We start from the raw sequence: 12251 nt of genomic DNA, 5'->3' as shown, positions 1-12251 counted from the left end.
TCAGATCACATTTGAATACTGCTCTCCTCAGAAGGGACTCGCTGCAGAGGGAATGCCTAAAGCAAGAAGGAAAATGGGTCCTTCCTTTCAAGGCAGCAAAACATCTTCATGAAAAGAGAAAACCAGTTCCCAGGGTTTCCTAGGGTGGCTAGCTCGGTGATATGCTAAAAATGTAGCTTAAGTAACATACACCTTAATAGTTAGGAAAGCAAACAAACAAAAAAAAAGGCAAGTCAAGTGTGCCCATGATAATACACAGATCTGGCAATGCAAGCGCTTGCACACATGAAACACCGGATATGTAGTTCATGCTCAGGTTTCGTTGATGTAATTCGTTGGCAAAAAATTTAATTACTTCAAGGGCAGGAAGCACCCACGCCCACTTCAAGTCCACAGTTGCAGGACACACACACACGGACACCCAAACGCACACACACACACAAGTGCACAAACACAAGAAAGGATTTTCTCTTCCAATTGCAAATTCAACTATGAAAATTAAACAATGATTGTTAATCATAGCCATGGAAAAAAAATCCCCGAGCATAGGGAAAAGCTTGCAACGTTTTATCAATTAATTTACTTGAAACTCTTAAATATGGGGAGCAGTTGATTTCCTGCAGATTATACTGTGTTAATTGCACAACTAAAGTAATACAGCTGCTGGGATTAGAGCCCGACTCACTAATAAAATGACTTAACCCACAGTCGGGGGCTGCTTCCAGTCTGTAAGGGGGAGAGGGGAAATGGAATGAAAAGGAAAGATGAAAACTTAAATTAAACCACCTGCTTCCTCTAAGTGTGTATCATTGGCCTGGAGCTCCAGTATAAACTTTATTCAGAAAGTCCCGGGCCATGTTCACAATGGCAAAGACTTCCAGGCATAGCTAATCACATGTTGTGGATTTAAGGACCAGAACAGCTGCAAAAGCAGTGCTAGAGGGACAAATCTGTGTCACATGTCATGGTGAGGACAAGACCACAGGCTGTCCCCTTCTTCTGTCGGGGTGTCTGTTTCATTCCTTCCCTCACTGAAAAAAAAAAAAGATAGATATTCTTTCCGGACACAGTTGTCTTTGACACTTAATCAGCTGTGATAATGAACAAGTTACGCTGATTTAGTATTTGGAGAGAATCTTGATTACTTTGCTCTCCTTAGGACAACAGGGAATGAAAGGTTAATAGCTTGAACAAGGAGCCTGAAAAGCATCCCCACAGTTAGAGATGATAGCGGTGACAATTAGTGCATGTGGCACACATCCGTTGCATGCAGTGGGAAATGACCCACGGTGAGTGAGTGGCTCAACCACTCCGGGCTTCCTCCTCATTTTTTAAAATGAGGACGGTGTCGTTCATGTTGTTCACATTTGCCCCCAAGGTCCCTGCCAAGGCTCAACTTTGATGAGTTTGGAAGTCCATTAGCCATGTTTGCGAATTCATTTGCATTCATTGTTTTCCAAAGGGTATGAGAGAGTGGGATTCACACCTAACTCTCCCCAGTCCCTTGTGCTCAAAGCAGACCAAGCACAAAGACAGCCACGTGCCAGCAGTAAATCAAGTTCCCTCTTTCCGATTTCCAGCCAGTTGGAAGGGGTTGCTAGCTAACATGGATTTTTAGCTTCTTTCAGAAAAATGCTGTGGTGAGAAAGAAAGGGGGATATTTTAGACAAATTAGCAGGCTAAATTCGAAGGTAAGGTGATTCAAAAAGTTCATGGAAAGCAGAATTTTAAAAGGTGTGTATTTTGGTGCAAAAAATTTGAAACCCATGCATAACTCTGTTGTGAAGCACATTTCCCATGGACTTTCCAAAGACTCCTTGCCTGCATGAATTCCTTAAACTTCCCCTTCACTCTTAGAATCCAGACATTTTTAAATTTCAAGTTTACAACCATAAAATCTTTGTGAATTTTCAAGTCAAATCTGGGATTCATTTGTTTGAGAACCATGGGACCTGTCAGTTTCAGTTTCTATGAACTGATTTGGGAATCCTAGGACGGTGGACTCAGAGAGTTCGGTGAACTCTTGCTGCCATGGGCATGCTTTTACTCAGATAGGAGTAAAAGCAAGGAATGCGGTTTCCCAACCTTTAACTATTGCGCATGTCTGCTCTTATTCTTACTTCTAAATCTGAAGTCATGGGCAAAATGTAGTTTTGCCCCAATGCAAACTAAAACACTACACGATGGGCATTTGATTAGGTGGACCAGTCATCCAGAGAAGGGCAAACAAAAACCATCACAGGACAGAGCGAAGGATCTATGCTCTTCTTGATGATTCTTTTATCAAAGGCTGATTGCCTTTTATCCTAATGAGGGGAAAAAAATCACTATTCAAAGGCAGTGTTCCTTGCTAGTTTTTTTTTTTTCTTGCCTGGAGTTTACAATTACCTTAAAATTTCTTATTGTAACATTGTGAGAACACAGAAAGCCAATCTTGTGGATACTGTAACTCACTGAAAATGGCTTTCCCCCATTATGCACAAAGTAAATTGATGCAGTGTAAAAGTGCCTGAAAATTACCTTTGCATAATCAAATCCATGCTTTTCTTTGATGCCATTGCGACAAACAGTGTAATTATAGAAACGAGAATTCTTGATTAATCCAAGCCATTCTCGCCACCCAGGAGGGATGTAGCTGCCATTATACTCATTGAGGTATTTTCCAAAAAAGGCTGCAATGGGGAAAAGAAGGATTATTTTCTCATATGAAATGACTAATCATAAGTAAATGCATAAACTGAAATTATGACCTGTAATAGAGAATGTTCAAAGAAAAGTTAACCTAGGTAATGGTAACACCAAAATAATATTAGTTTAATACTCTGATCCTTTGGCAAAGTGACATATACACATTTTCCTTTTGGATAAATATAAGTAGTACCCAAGTACACGGATTAGAGTTCAATAAAATCACCATAATGATCATGGCACTCTGAGTGAATTTATTACCCATGGTCCTACTGGAATAAAACCAAAATATACTCTTTTGTCAAGTTCATATAATAATCCGAGAGGCCATACTGGAGAACTGAAAGTTCAGTCTTTGTGAGAAAAAAAAGTTTCCTATTTGTGAATTATAAAAATACTAGGGAAAAAAGCTTGTTTTTGTTTTTACGTATCCAAAGGTTACAATTTTTCTTAACCAGGGAACTATGGTCAACCCAACTTTTATGGGGTATGGTTAGGGTTTGTATGTCCAAGGTATTTTGTACCATGGGCATTTATGTTTATGTCTGTGTTTTTTTTTTAAGACTTATTTATTTACTTGAGAGGCATAGTTACAGGCAGAGAGAAAGAGAAAGAGAGAGACAGAGAGAGGGGGAGAGAGAGAGAGAGAGAGAGAGAGAGAAAGTCTTCCATCTCCATCTGCTGGTTTACCTCCCAAATGGCCACAACAACTGGGGCTGGGACCATCCGAAGCCAGGAGCCAGGAGCTTCTTCCAGGTCTCCCACATGACTGCAGGGCCCCAAGCACTTGGGCCATCTTTGCTACTTCCTCAGGCCAGCAGCAGGGAGCTGGATTGGAAGTGGAGCAGCTGGGACTCGAACTGGCTCCCATATGCAATGCCGGCACTGCAGGTGGATGCTTAACCTACTTTGCCACAGTGTCGGCCCTGTTATGTGTGTTTTATGAACATGCACATCTACTGCTGCTGATGAAAAATTCTAGCGACACGGAGTTCCTATAGACATTATGAGTTTAGAAGTATCCAGGCCAAAAAAATGCCATGGTGCACTAAAAAAGGCCCTGGAAAGATTTCACATTTTTAATATTTTTTTAAGATTTATTTATTTATTTGGAAGGCAGAATGGCAGAGAGAGGAGAGAGATGGGGTGGGGAGAGAGAGAGAGCACTTCCATTTGTTAGTTCATTCCCCAAATGGCCACAACTGCTGAAACTGGGTCAAGGCAAAGCCAGGAGCAAGGAACTCCATCTGGGTTTTCCATGTGGGTGGCTGGGGGCCCAAGTACCTGGGCCATCTTCCACTGTTTTCCTAAGCACATTAGCAGGGAGCTCGATTGGAGCAGAGTAGTCAGGACTGGAACCAGCCCTCTGATATGGGATGCCAGTGTTGCAAGTAGCAGCTTAACTTGCTGTGCCCCTCACTTGTTTCTTGACCTGGGATTCTTGGACCCAATATATTTTGGGGATTCTGCAAGTTCTGGACTTTAAAATTTTCAGGTTTGCATTTGAATTATAGTCTAAAGAGAGAGAGACTGAGTGAAAGCAGCAATCTGCTAGACCACTCCTCGAATTTGGACAACTGAGGCTGAAGCCAGGAGCTGGGAACTCAACTCAGGTCTCCCGCGTGGGTGGCAGAGGCCCAAGTACCGGAACCATCATCTGCTGCTTCCCAACGTGTTCACTGGAAAGAAGCTGGATGGGAAGCAGAGACAGGACTATAACCCAAGCATTCCGACCTTGGACATGGGTGTCTCGAGCAGCTAACGCACCGTGTACAACACCTGCCTTAGCTTTTCTTTTTATATTTATTTTCTTTGAAAAGAGCCTGGACTGAGAATCATGACAGTGCTTATTTGTTGAATGAATGAATAAGTGAGTCAATGCAGCCCTCAGCTGGAGGATCCCGGAGGCCCCTGGGTGGGGTGCTGGGTGCTGGGTGTAGGACCAAGTGTCAGCGAGTCTCCCGCCGGATGAGTCAGGGTTCCCTCTGGGCTGCCCAGGCACAGGAGAAGCTCTTCTAATGACGGGTTCTTGTCTTTACAGGCTCAGCGACCTTTCCACATAGAACCACAGAGTGATTTTCCTTTTCTGACCAAAAGCAACGTGAGCTGGGGTGGCCGGCGCCACACCAAGGCCATGCCCAGTCACGGTCAGCTCAGAAGGGGATTGTTGCCCAGAGCTTTGAGCTTCGTCTGGTCCTGCTCTTTCCTTTGGGCTCCTCCTCGTCTGGGGTGGGATTATCCCTGTTTTCTCCTCCTTTTATTTTCAAAGAGGGAAATAAACAGAGAGATTTAGCTTGGAACCCCCAGTGCCAGCCTGCCTAGGTTCAAATCCTGGCTCCGCTCCTTGGCTACCCATCGATTCACCCCTCTCCTCCAACTCCCCGCTGCAATGCCAGGGCACGAGAAGGGTAACGGCAGTGGGCTTGTGGCGAGGATGAAATGAGTCCAGATGTAAAGTACCTATAAGTGACGCCAGGCTCCTAACCAGCGCTGGCCAAGTGCTGCGAGTATGAGTCTTAGCATCATCCTTTTGGCTCTGTCTTTCCACGGTAAATAATTTACCATCCTGCAGTGCTACCAAATTGGGCTCTAGGCCATTTGCAAACATCTCTCGACAGGTTACACATGGTTCCCCAGTGGGGTTTATTTTGTGGCAGCACATCTTCCCTCTTTGGCATAACATTTTCTTGCTTAATTTGTTTTTCAATTTTTCCTGCTATTTTTAGTGGACTTTCCCCTATGTCAAGACAGCGAGTCGTTCGTGCCCTTCCCTCATTGTTTTACTTTTGAGGTAATTCTGTACTGTTTGCTACCCATTGCCATGGCCATCACCCTTTGCCTTAATCCTTCCCTTGTAAACTATTCCTTCAAGTCTCTTAATAGTCCCTGTTATTTGCTTCAGAACTCCCTCCAGGTTTTTGGTGTCTGTGTTAATGGAGTGTGAAGAATGCACTCCGTATTCCAGATGTGCCCTCACCCATTGCACTCGCTCCAAGAGACCAGGCCCCCATGCGTCACGATGCGGCACCCAACGCTGTCAATCTCAAGTTCCTGCAGCCTCTCTTTTTGGTTGCTATTGCCTTGTGACACTGAGACTCATTTGTAATCACCTTGGCCTTTTTCAGCATCGTGCTTCCTGGCAGCACTCTGCAACTGATTATCTGGACTTCTAATTCTTTTCCTCCGCATGTATTAAGTCTCTCCCTCCCTAAGGTGAACTTCGCTTGCTAGCCTGGGCTGCCATGATGTCTGTGGATAAGTTATGGGTAGCTGGAAGATTTTTTTTATCCTTTGGCAGTGGCAACTACTGCTATCTGAATGCATAGTTAACATGATGTTGACCGGTTTTTGGACATCATTCTCCTCCCAGCTGTTTCAGAAAGTGGAAGGGGGTTGGGAGACAGGGAGAAAGACCTAATTATAATTATTGCTGGCTGTAGGCCACACTATTTCTGCCTAGAACTACTTGTTACATAACCTTCAGAAGAATTTCCTTGAACTATTAGAAGAAAAGGCATTTATTTTTAAGTGAGCAATAGTCACTACACAAAAGATCTGACAGTGCAGAGAATGCAAATCTTATTTAACACCTCAAACTATATATTCAATGGGTTAATGAATATATTATTTGAGTTTTTACTACATGCAACTGATAGATTTGGGGTGGCAGGATTTCACAGTAGTCCCCATAAGTAGACATAATTTTGAACCATATTAAAATGACGATGTATGTCAGTATTGAAGTCTGGTTTCCCCAACTAGCTGGTAAGTCTTCTAAAGACAGGAATATTACTTTAAAACTCTTCATATCCTAGTATCCAGTATAATTCTAAACACACTATGGGTCAATAAATATATGCTGTACTTATGGTTTTTCACTTATAAAATGTCTATAATTCCATAATGCACAAAAATAAGAATATTAGTCTATCTTACTTTAAGTGGACTCTGCATTTTAGAAATCCCATATAAGAGAACAAATTAATAAATTTGCTAGCATATTATAATTTTTTCATGTATGAAGACACAGGATTAGACCGTAGATGCATTCGTTGATTCATTTATTACAAAAAATCCTTTATAAAATGGGTTTTTTTGCAGATATCTATTAAATATTGCCCTTTCTACTCCAGTAATGTGAAGAAGAATTAGTTAGTGAAACTAAAATTTAATTCATATGTGATTCTGTATATCATGTTTTATGATTGTAATTTGAACACTGCAGTTTTTAAACCAGTCAATATAATCAGTACAGTGAGTATAATGAAGCTACAATATAGTTTTGGAGTGGAAGGAGACTGTAGGAATCATTCTAGGGCAATCTCTGTGCTACATGGGTTGGAAAGTCCTTGAAACAAAAGATGGGCAGAGTAGCATGCGACATCAACACCCAGTCTCAGCTTAGGGTTTTCTCTTAGACTTGATGCTGCCTTTTGATTGGGACTAATTAGTTTTACTGTAGCATTTATGCCAAGATTTGTACTAACATCTACACCTTCAGAAGAAATTTGAACTAGGAAGTTTAGAGCAGACTCCAGGCAAGATATTCATTTTTCTGATAGATAATCAGTATCATTCCCACTTCACTTGTCAGAACATGAAGTGCAGTAACAATGTTACTGTATTTTTCCCTTCTTGATCGGTTAAGCTCTTGCAGACTCATATTTTCCATGAGTAAAGTTAGAAAAATTTAGACTACAGCCAGTCCAAAAATATGCCTCAGTTCTGAAAAAGAAAAATCATGTCATACAATAGTAAATATAATATTGGATCAATTCAATTCATTTAAACCCATGTATTCTGGATACCACCCAAAATAAGCCTCTTAGTAATTTGTCTGCTCTGAGTTGTTCTTCATAAAACTTATGGCCGCTTTGTGCTTTTCCCTTAGATGGATGTTTATGTAAAACACATATTTCAGCTTCCCTCATTGTTTTTCTTAGACTTGCAGCTAAGTGTTCCAAATAATGTTTTCATTATTAGGAAAACAATACAATCTTTATGTATTGGCATTCCTCCATTAGGTTCGTGTCTCATGAATAATTATGCAGGTTTAATAGCCACTCACTGACTCTCCTAATTTCCTAGGATTCCTAGCATATTTAGGTGTTTGTGTATTTTTGAATGGGTCATAGTCCATGATTGGATCAAGAACTGTTCTCAAAAAGACCTCTTCATTTCCTAATTATCTGAGATGCTTTAATGTTTTCACATCAGATAGAAATTCAAACTTTATATAGATCACTGCCATTTTATTCTCTCCACTTCTTCATCTTTCAGATTTACTAATAAGCAAATAGAAATTTATTTTCCTGAGTGTCCATTCTCTTTTCCTCTCCATGTAAGTGCTTTGGGTTTTTATTGCCCTTAGAGAACTCCCTTTATTTTGGGGGATGAGTCATTATAAATTCCATTATTAAACCCCTGAGTTTCGACTCAGACATCTTTCCAGGAGAAAACCTCCTGACTGAAGCAGGCTCACTGGGCTGGACAAAGACTGACAGTTCTCATCAGGAAAGCCTCTGGTGCTTCACCTAATCCTCCACGTTCAGGTGCTATACCAGAAAGCACCCTGAAGACTAAAATCCTGGTGTCTTCTCTTCCGGTTAGAACATTAGATCTGTCCCTTCAGTATTATTTGGGGTATAAGTTTGCTTCTCAAGCCATAAGGCAATTGAACTAATTTATCTCTGAGTTTAGTAAAGCTCTTTCATTTTGTCATAAGGAAGCATACACTACAATATTATTGAAATAAATACCAGGCCGGCGCCGTGGCTCACTAGGCTAATCCTCCGCCTTGCGGCGCCGGCACACCAGGTTCTATTCCCAGTCGGGGCGCAGAATTCTGTCCCGGTTGCCCCTCTTCCAGGCCAGCTCTCTGCTGTGGCCAGGGAGTGCAGTGTAGGATGGCCCAAGTCCTTGGGCCTTGCACCCCATGTGAGACCAGGATAAGTACCTGGTCTTCGGATCAGCGCGGTGCGCTGGCCGCGGCAGCCAGGTCATTGGAGAGTGAACCAACGACAAAGGAAGACCTTTCTCTCTGTCTCTCTCTCTCACTGTCCACTCTGCCTGTCAAAAAAAAAGAAATACCAGGATATACTAAGCTTCCTAGATGCAACTAGTTTGTTTTTATCCTTTGACCCAGCAAGCTTTGCAATGAGTATTTCCATTTTCACTCTTAATAGCTTGAAGCTTCATTCCAAAAATGCAGCTTTTCCCTAAAATTCCATGGCATACAGTTGATAAGCGAACTGTGGCCTTGACTCTAATTCTACTCTTTGTTTCTATTTTCCAAGGCCTTTATTGTTCAGTATTGCGGTATTTTTGTGTATGTCTATAAGGCAAGTTGGAATGAAGCAGGACAGAATAATATGTAAAGGAATAACAATGAAAGAGGAAAGAGTTTGAGCTGATGAACCTGTGACTTTAGAGGGTACTCCGAAGTCTTGGATTTTATTGGTAACATGGGTGAATCCTTTCTTTAAATCTTGCTGTAAGAATTAAGTAGGGCCGGTGCTGCACTCACTAGGCTAATCCTCCGCCTATGGAGCCGGCACCCAGGGTTCTAGTCCTGGTTGGGGCACCGGTTCTATCCCGGTTGCTCCTCTTCCAGTCCGGCTCTCTGCTGTGGCCTAGGAAGGCAGTGGAGGATGGCCCTAGTGCTTGGGCTCTGCACCCGCATGGGAGACCAGGAGGAGACACCTGGCTCCTGGCTTCAGACAGGCACAGTGCGCCAGCCGCAATGCGCAGGCCGCAGCGGCCACTTTGGGGGGTGAACCAACGGAAAAAGGAAGACCTTTCTCTCTGTCTCTCTCTCTCACTGTATAACTCTGCCTGTCCAAAAAAAAAAAAAAAAAAAAAAAAAGAATTAAGTTAGATATCTTGGCTAAAATGCCTGGTATGGAGTAGGTAAGCAATGAAAGCTTGCCAATCCTTTCACTCCTTTGCTGATTCAGCCCTGAACCAAAGTGGCAAGTCCTTGTTGACTGGTCTAAGTCCCGGGAGGGCTCTCTGTCACCCTACATCTCTACTTCTTATGACAAACACCATTCATATCACTCTGGCTGCGGTGAAAGTCCTCGCCCTTTGGAGCTCCATATCTGCCACTAGGGATTAAATTATAGGGAGCCCGGGAGTTGAAAGGTACTGATTTCACACAACACTTCCCATGAGCAAATGCAATTTGGTGGTTAAACTCAGGAACTAGGCATTAGGGCAGCAGTTCTGATTCTGATTCTGGGTTGGTCACACAATATTTGAAATCCCCATCTCAGTTACAAAACAGAGCCAAGTACACTTAACGTCTACAGGGATGTTTGATGGATTTTCAAATTGCTTTAGAGTTCTCAGATGAAAGATGCTATAAATTTAAACCACTAATGTGAGAGAACACATTCAGGATAGGGCTCTCCCTGTAACCCCACTGTAACCTAGTTTCTTTCCCAAGCATAGGCAAATGCCCTGGAGATTCATGAGAGGAACTGCTTCTGCAAGCAGAGATCTCAAAATGTTAGCGAGTGACATTGCTATCACATGCACAATCAATAATTTATTCCATAAATACCAAGTATTAAGTGCCCACAGGATGCTCAGGAAAGAAGTAAATGGCCATGTATTTCCTGAGTCCAGTGGGAAAGATTAACTTAATTTTCAAAAGACATTTCAGAGAATATTTATCTGGAATCCTTTACTTTTAAACCTTCCAAATACTCTATAGGCCTGAGAATCATTTACAACCAGCTTTAATGATGACATCTATAATTCTTAAGAATATAGATAAATGATTCTGAAGGAAAAATAAAAACCCAAAAACTCCACTTTGACACTGCAGCCCCTCTGTCAGCATCAGTATTTCCTTCCACAAAGAAAAACTCAGAAAATCTGAGAGAAAGCTGGAAAGAAGGGGGCTTCGAGGAGAATAGCACCAGAAAGAGGATTGCTTCTTTCTAGAAAGACTGACATGACTGTGACCCCTTGTGAAAGAGGTCCTCAACTGTTTAAAGACCAAGCAACCAACTCTTTCCTGGCCCCTTGTAGGGTAAATGACAGTAAGTATAGTAACTGGGACACCTTTCTTTCCTGGAAGACGGAGGTGAACATTCAAGACCTACAAACCACCATGATGTAAGCTAAAGAAACTTTCCAAATTCTGTTAATTGTCAATGACTAAGCAAGTGAATCAACAAGGTATATCTTGTTGGTTTATTAATTCAGTCATTAATTAATTCAATAGATAATTCCGATCATCTGTTGGGTCACAGTACTCTGGGGTGGGTGCTAAGCATTGTGAAAACACCTGATAACTATCTTATTGAAGACAATCACAGGGAATGAGCATTTGGTACAGCGAGTAAGATGCCACTTGGGATGCCTGCATTTCATGTCAGGGTGCCTGGCTCTATTTATGACTCCAGTTTCCTGCTAATGTATCCACTGGGAGGCTGCAGCATATGGCTCAAGCACTGGAGTTCCAAGGATCCAGGCTCCAGGCTCCAGGCTCCTGGCTTCAGCCTCATCTAGCCCTGACTGCTGTGGGCTTTTGGGTAATGAACAAACAGATAGAGGATCTCTCTTTACCTGTCTCTGTCTCTGCCTTTGTCTCACTGCCTTTCAAATAAATAGAAATTTTCAAAAAGAAAACAAACAGTAAGACTTTACTAACATCTAACAAAAGGCTCAAGCTGAGCCGTGATCCCTTGATTGTTAGGAGGCTGAAGTAAGCAGGCAAATGAGACAAAAACTCTTCCACTGCAAGTTATTCTGGAAAATTCCAAAGGCTGGAAGGCTCTGATGGGGTACCTACAGCAATTTCATACTGTGTCTACTGAGAAATGTTTTGATTTTTCTCTAAGGGATCTCATTTGTATATTTTTCCAAGAAAGAGTATGGGGTAGGGAGGCAACAGGTAGAGAAGAGAGAAGCTACACTACTCCCATTGAGAGTCTTGTTGGACGTTCATACATTGCATTACATAGTGCATTGTTTCACATGAAAGAAGTTCATATTCCCAGAAGTTCATGGGCCAGAAATGCCACCCTTACCTGTTCGATAGCCAGTGTTGTTAAGATATACAGCAAAAGTCCGAGGCTCATGCATGGCCTGCCACGAGGGTGAAGAGCAGTTCTCATTGTTGGTGTAGACATTGTGGTTGTGCACATACTTCCCCGTGAGCATGGACGACCGGGACGGGCAGCACATGGGTGTGGTCACAAAGGCATTGGTGAAGGTGGCCCCTCCGTGTTCCATAATCTTCCTGGTTTTATTCATGACCTGCAGGGACCCTGAAAGGCACAATCCCGGCATTGTTCAGTGCGGTGCACCGCACAGGGACCCATTTGTTTCGTGTCACTCAGTGCTTCTGTTCTCCTGATTTATTACTTTCCCTCCCCTGGCTGGAAGGAGTCTATAATTTGATCAGCTCTCATTTCTAGAACAAAATTAAACATGAAGGATCCTACCTTCTCAAGTCTTTTGCAGAATAATAAGCACATTTTAGCTTCCCCCTTCCTTAATCACAAAGAAAAAAAAAATGCAGGCTAATCTGATAATGAAAGCTCGAAGTT

At 42.3% G+C, this 12251-nt stretch overlaps 1 protein-coding gene across 8 annotated transcripts in view; it reads right to left on the bottom strand.

Moving 5' to 3' along the window:
- The window catches only part of SULF1 (sulfatase 1), a 194829-nt gene that overhangs the window by 59267 nt on the left and 123311 nt on the right, over positions 1-12251 (bottom strand). For all 8 annotated transcript variants that reach the window (XM_051844555.2, XM_051844551.2, XM_051844554.2 and 5 more), the window contains exons 5-6: positions 11730-11969; positions 2521-2672 (exon numbers count right to left, since the gene is read on the bottom strand). In XM_051844555.2, coding sequence (XP_051700515.1) covers positions 2521-2672; positions 11730-11969 — 392 coding nt within the window. The remainder of the gene's footprint in view (positions 1-2520; positions 2673-11729; positions 11970-12251) is intronic.

The sequence above is a fragment of the Oryctolagus cuniculus genome, chromosome 6 (assembly GCF_964237555.1).
Source record: "Oryctolagus cuniculus chromosome 6, mOryCun1.1, whole genome shotgun sequence".
NCBI classification, from domain to species: Eukaryota; Metazoa; Chordata; class Mammalia; order Lagomorpha; family Leporidae; genus Oryctolagus; species Oryctolagus cuniculus.
Note: the sequence above shows the minus strand (reverse complement) of the source record. Positions and strands in the feature narration are given on the sequence as shown.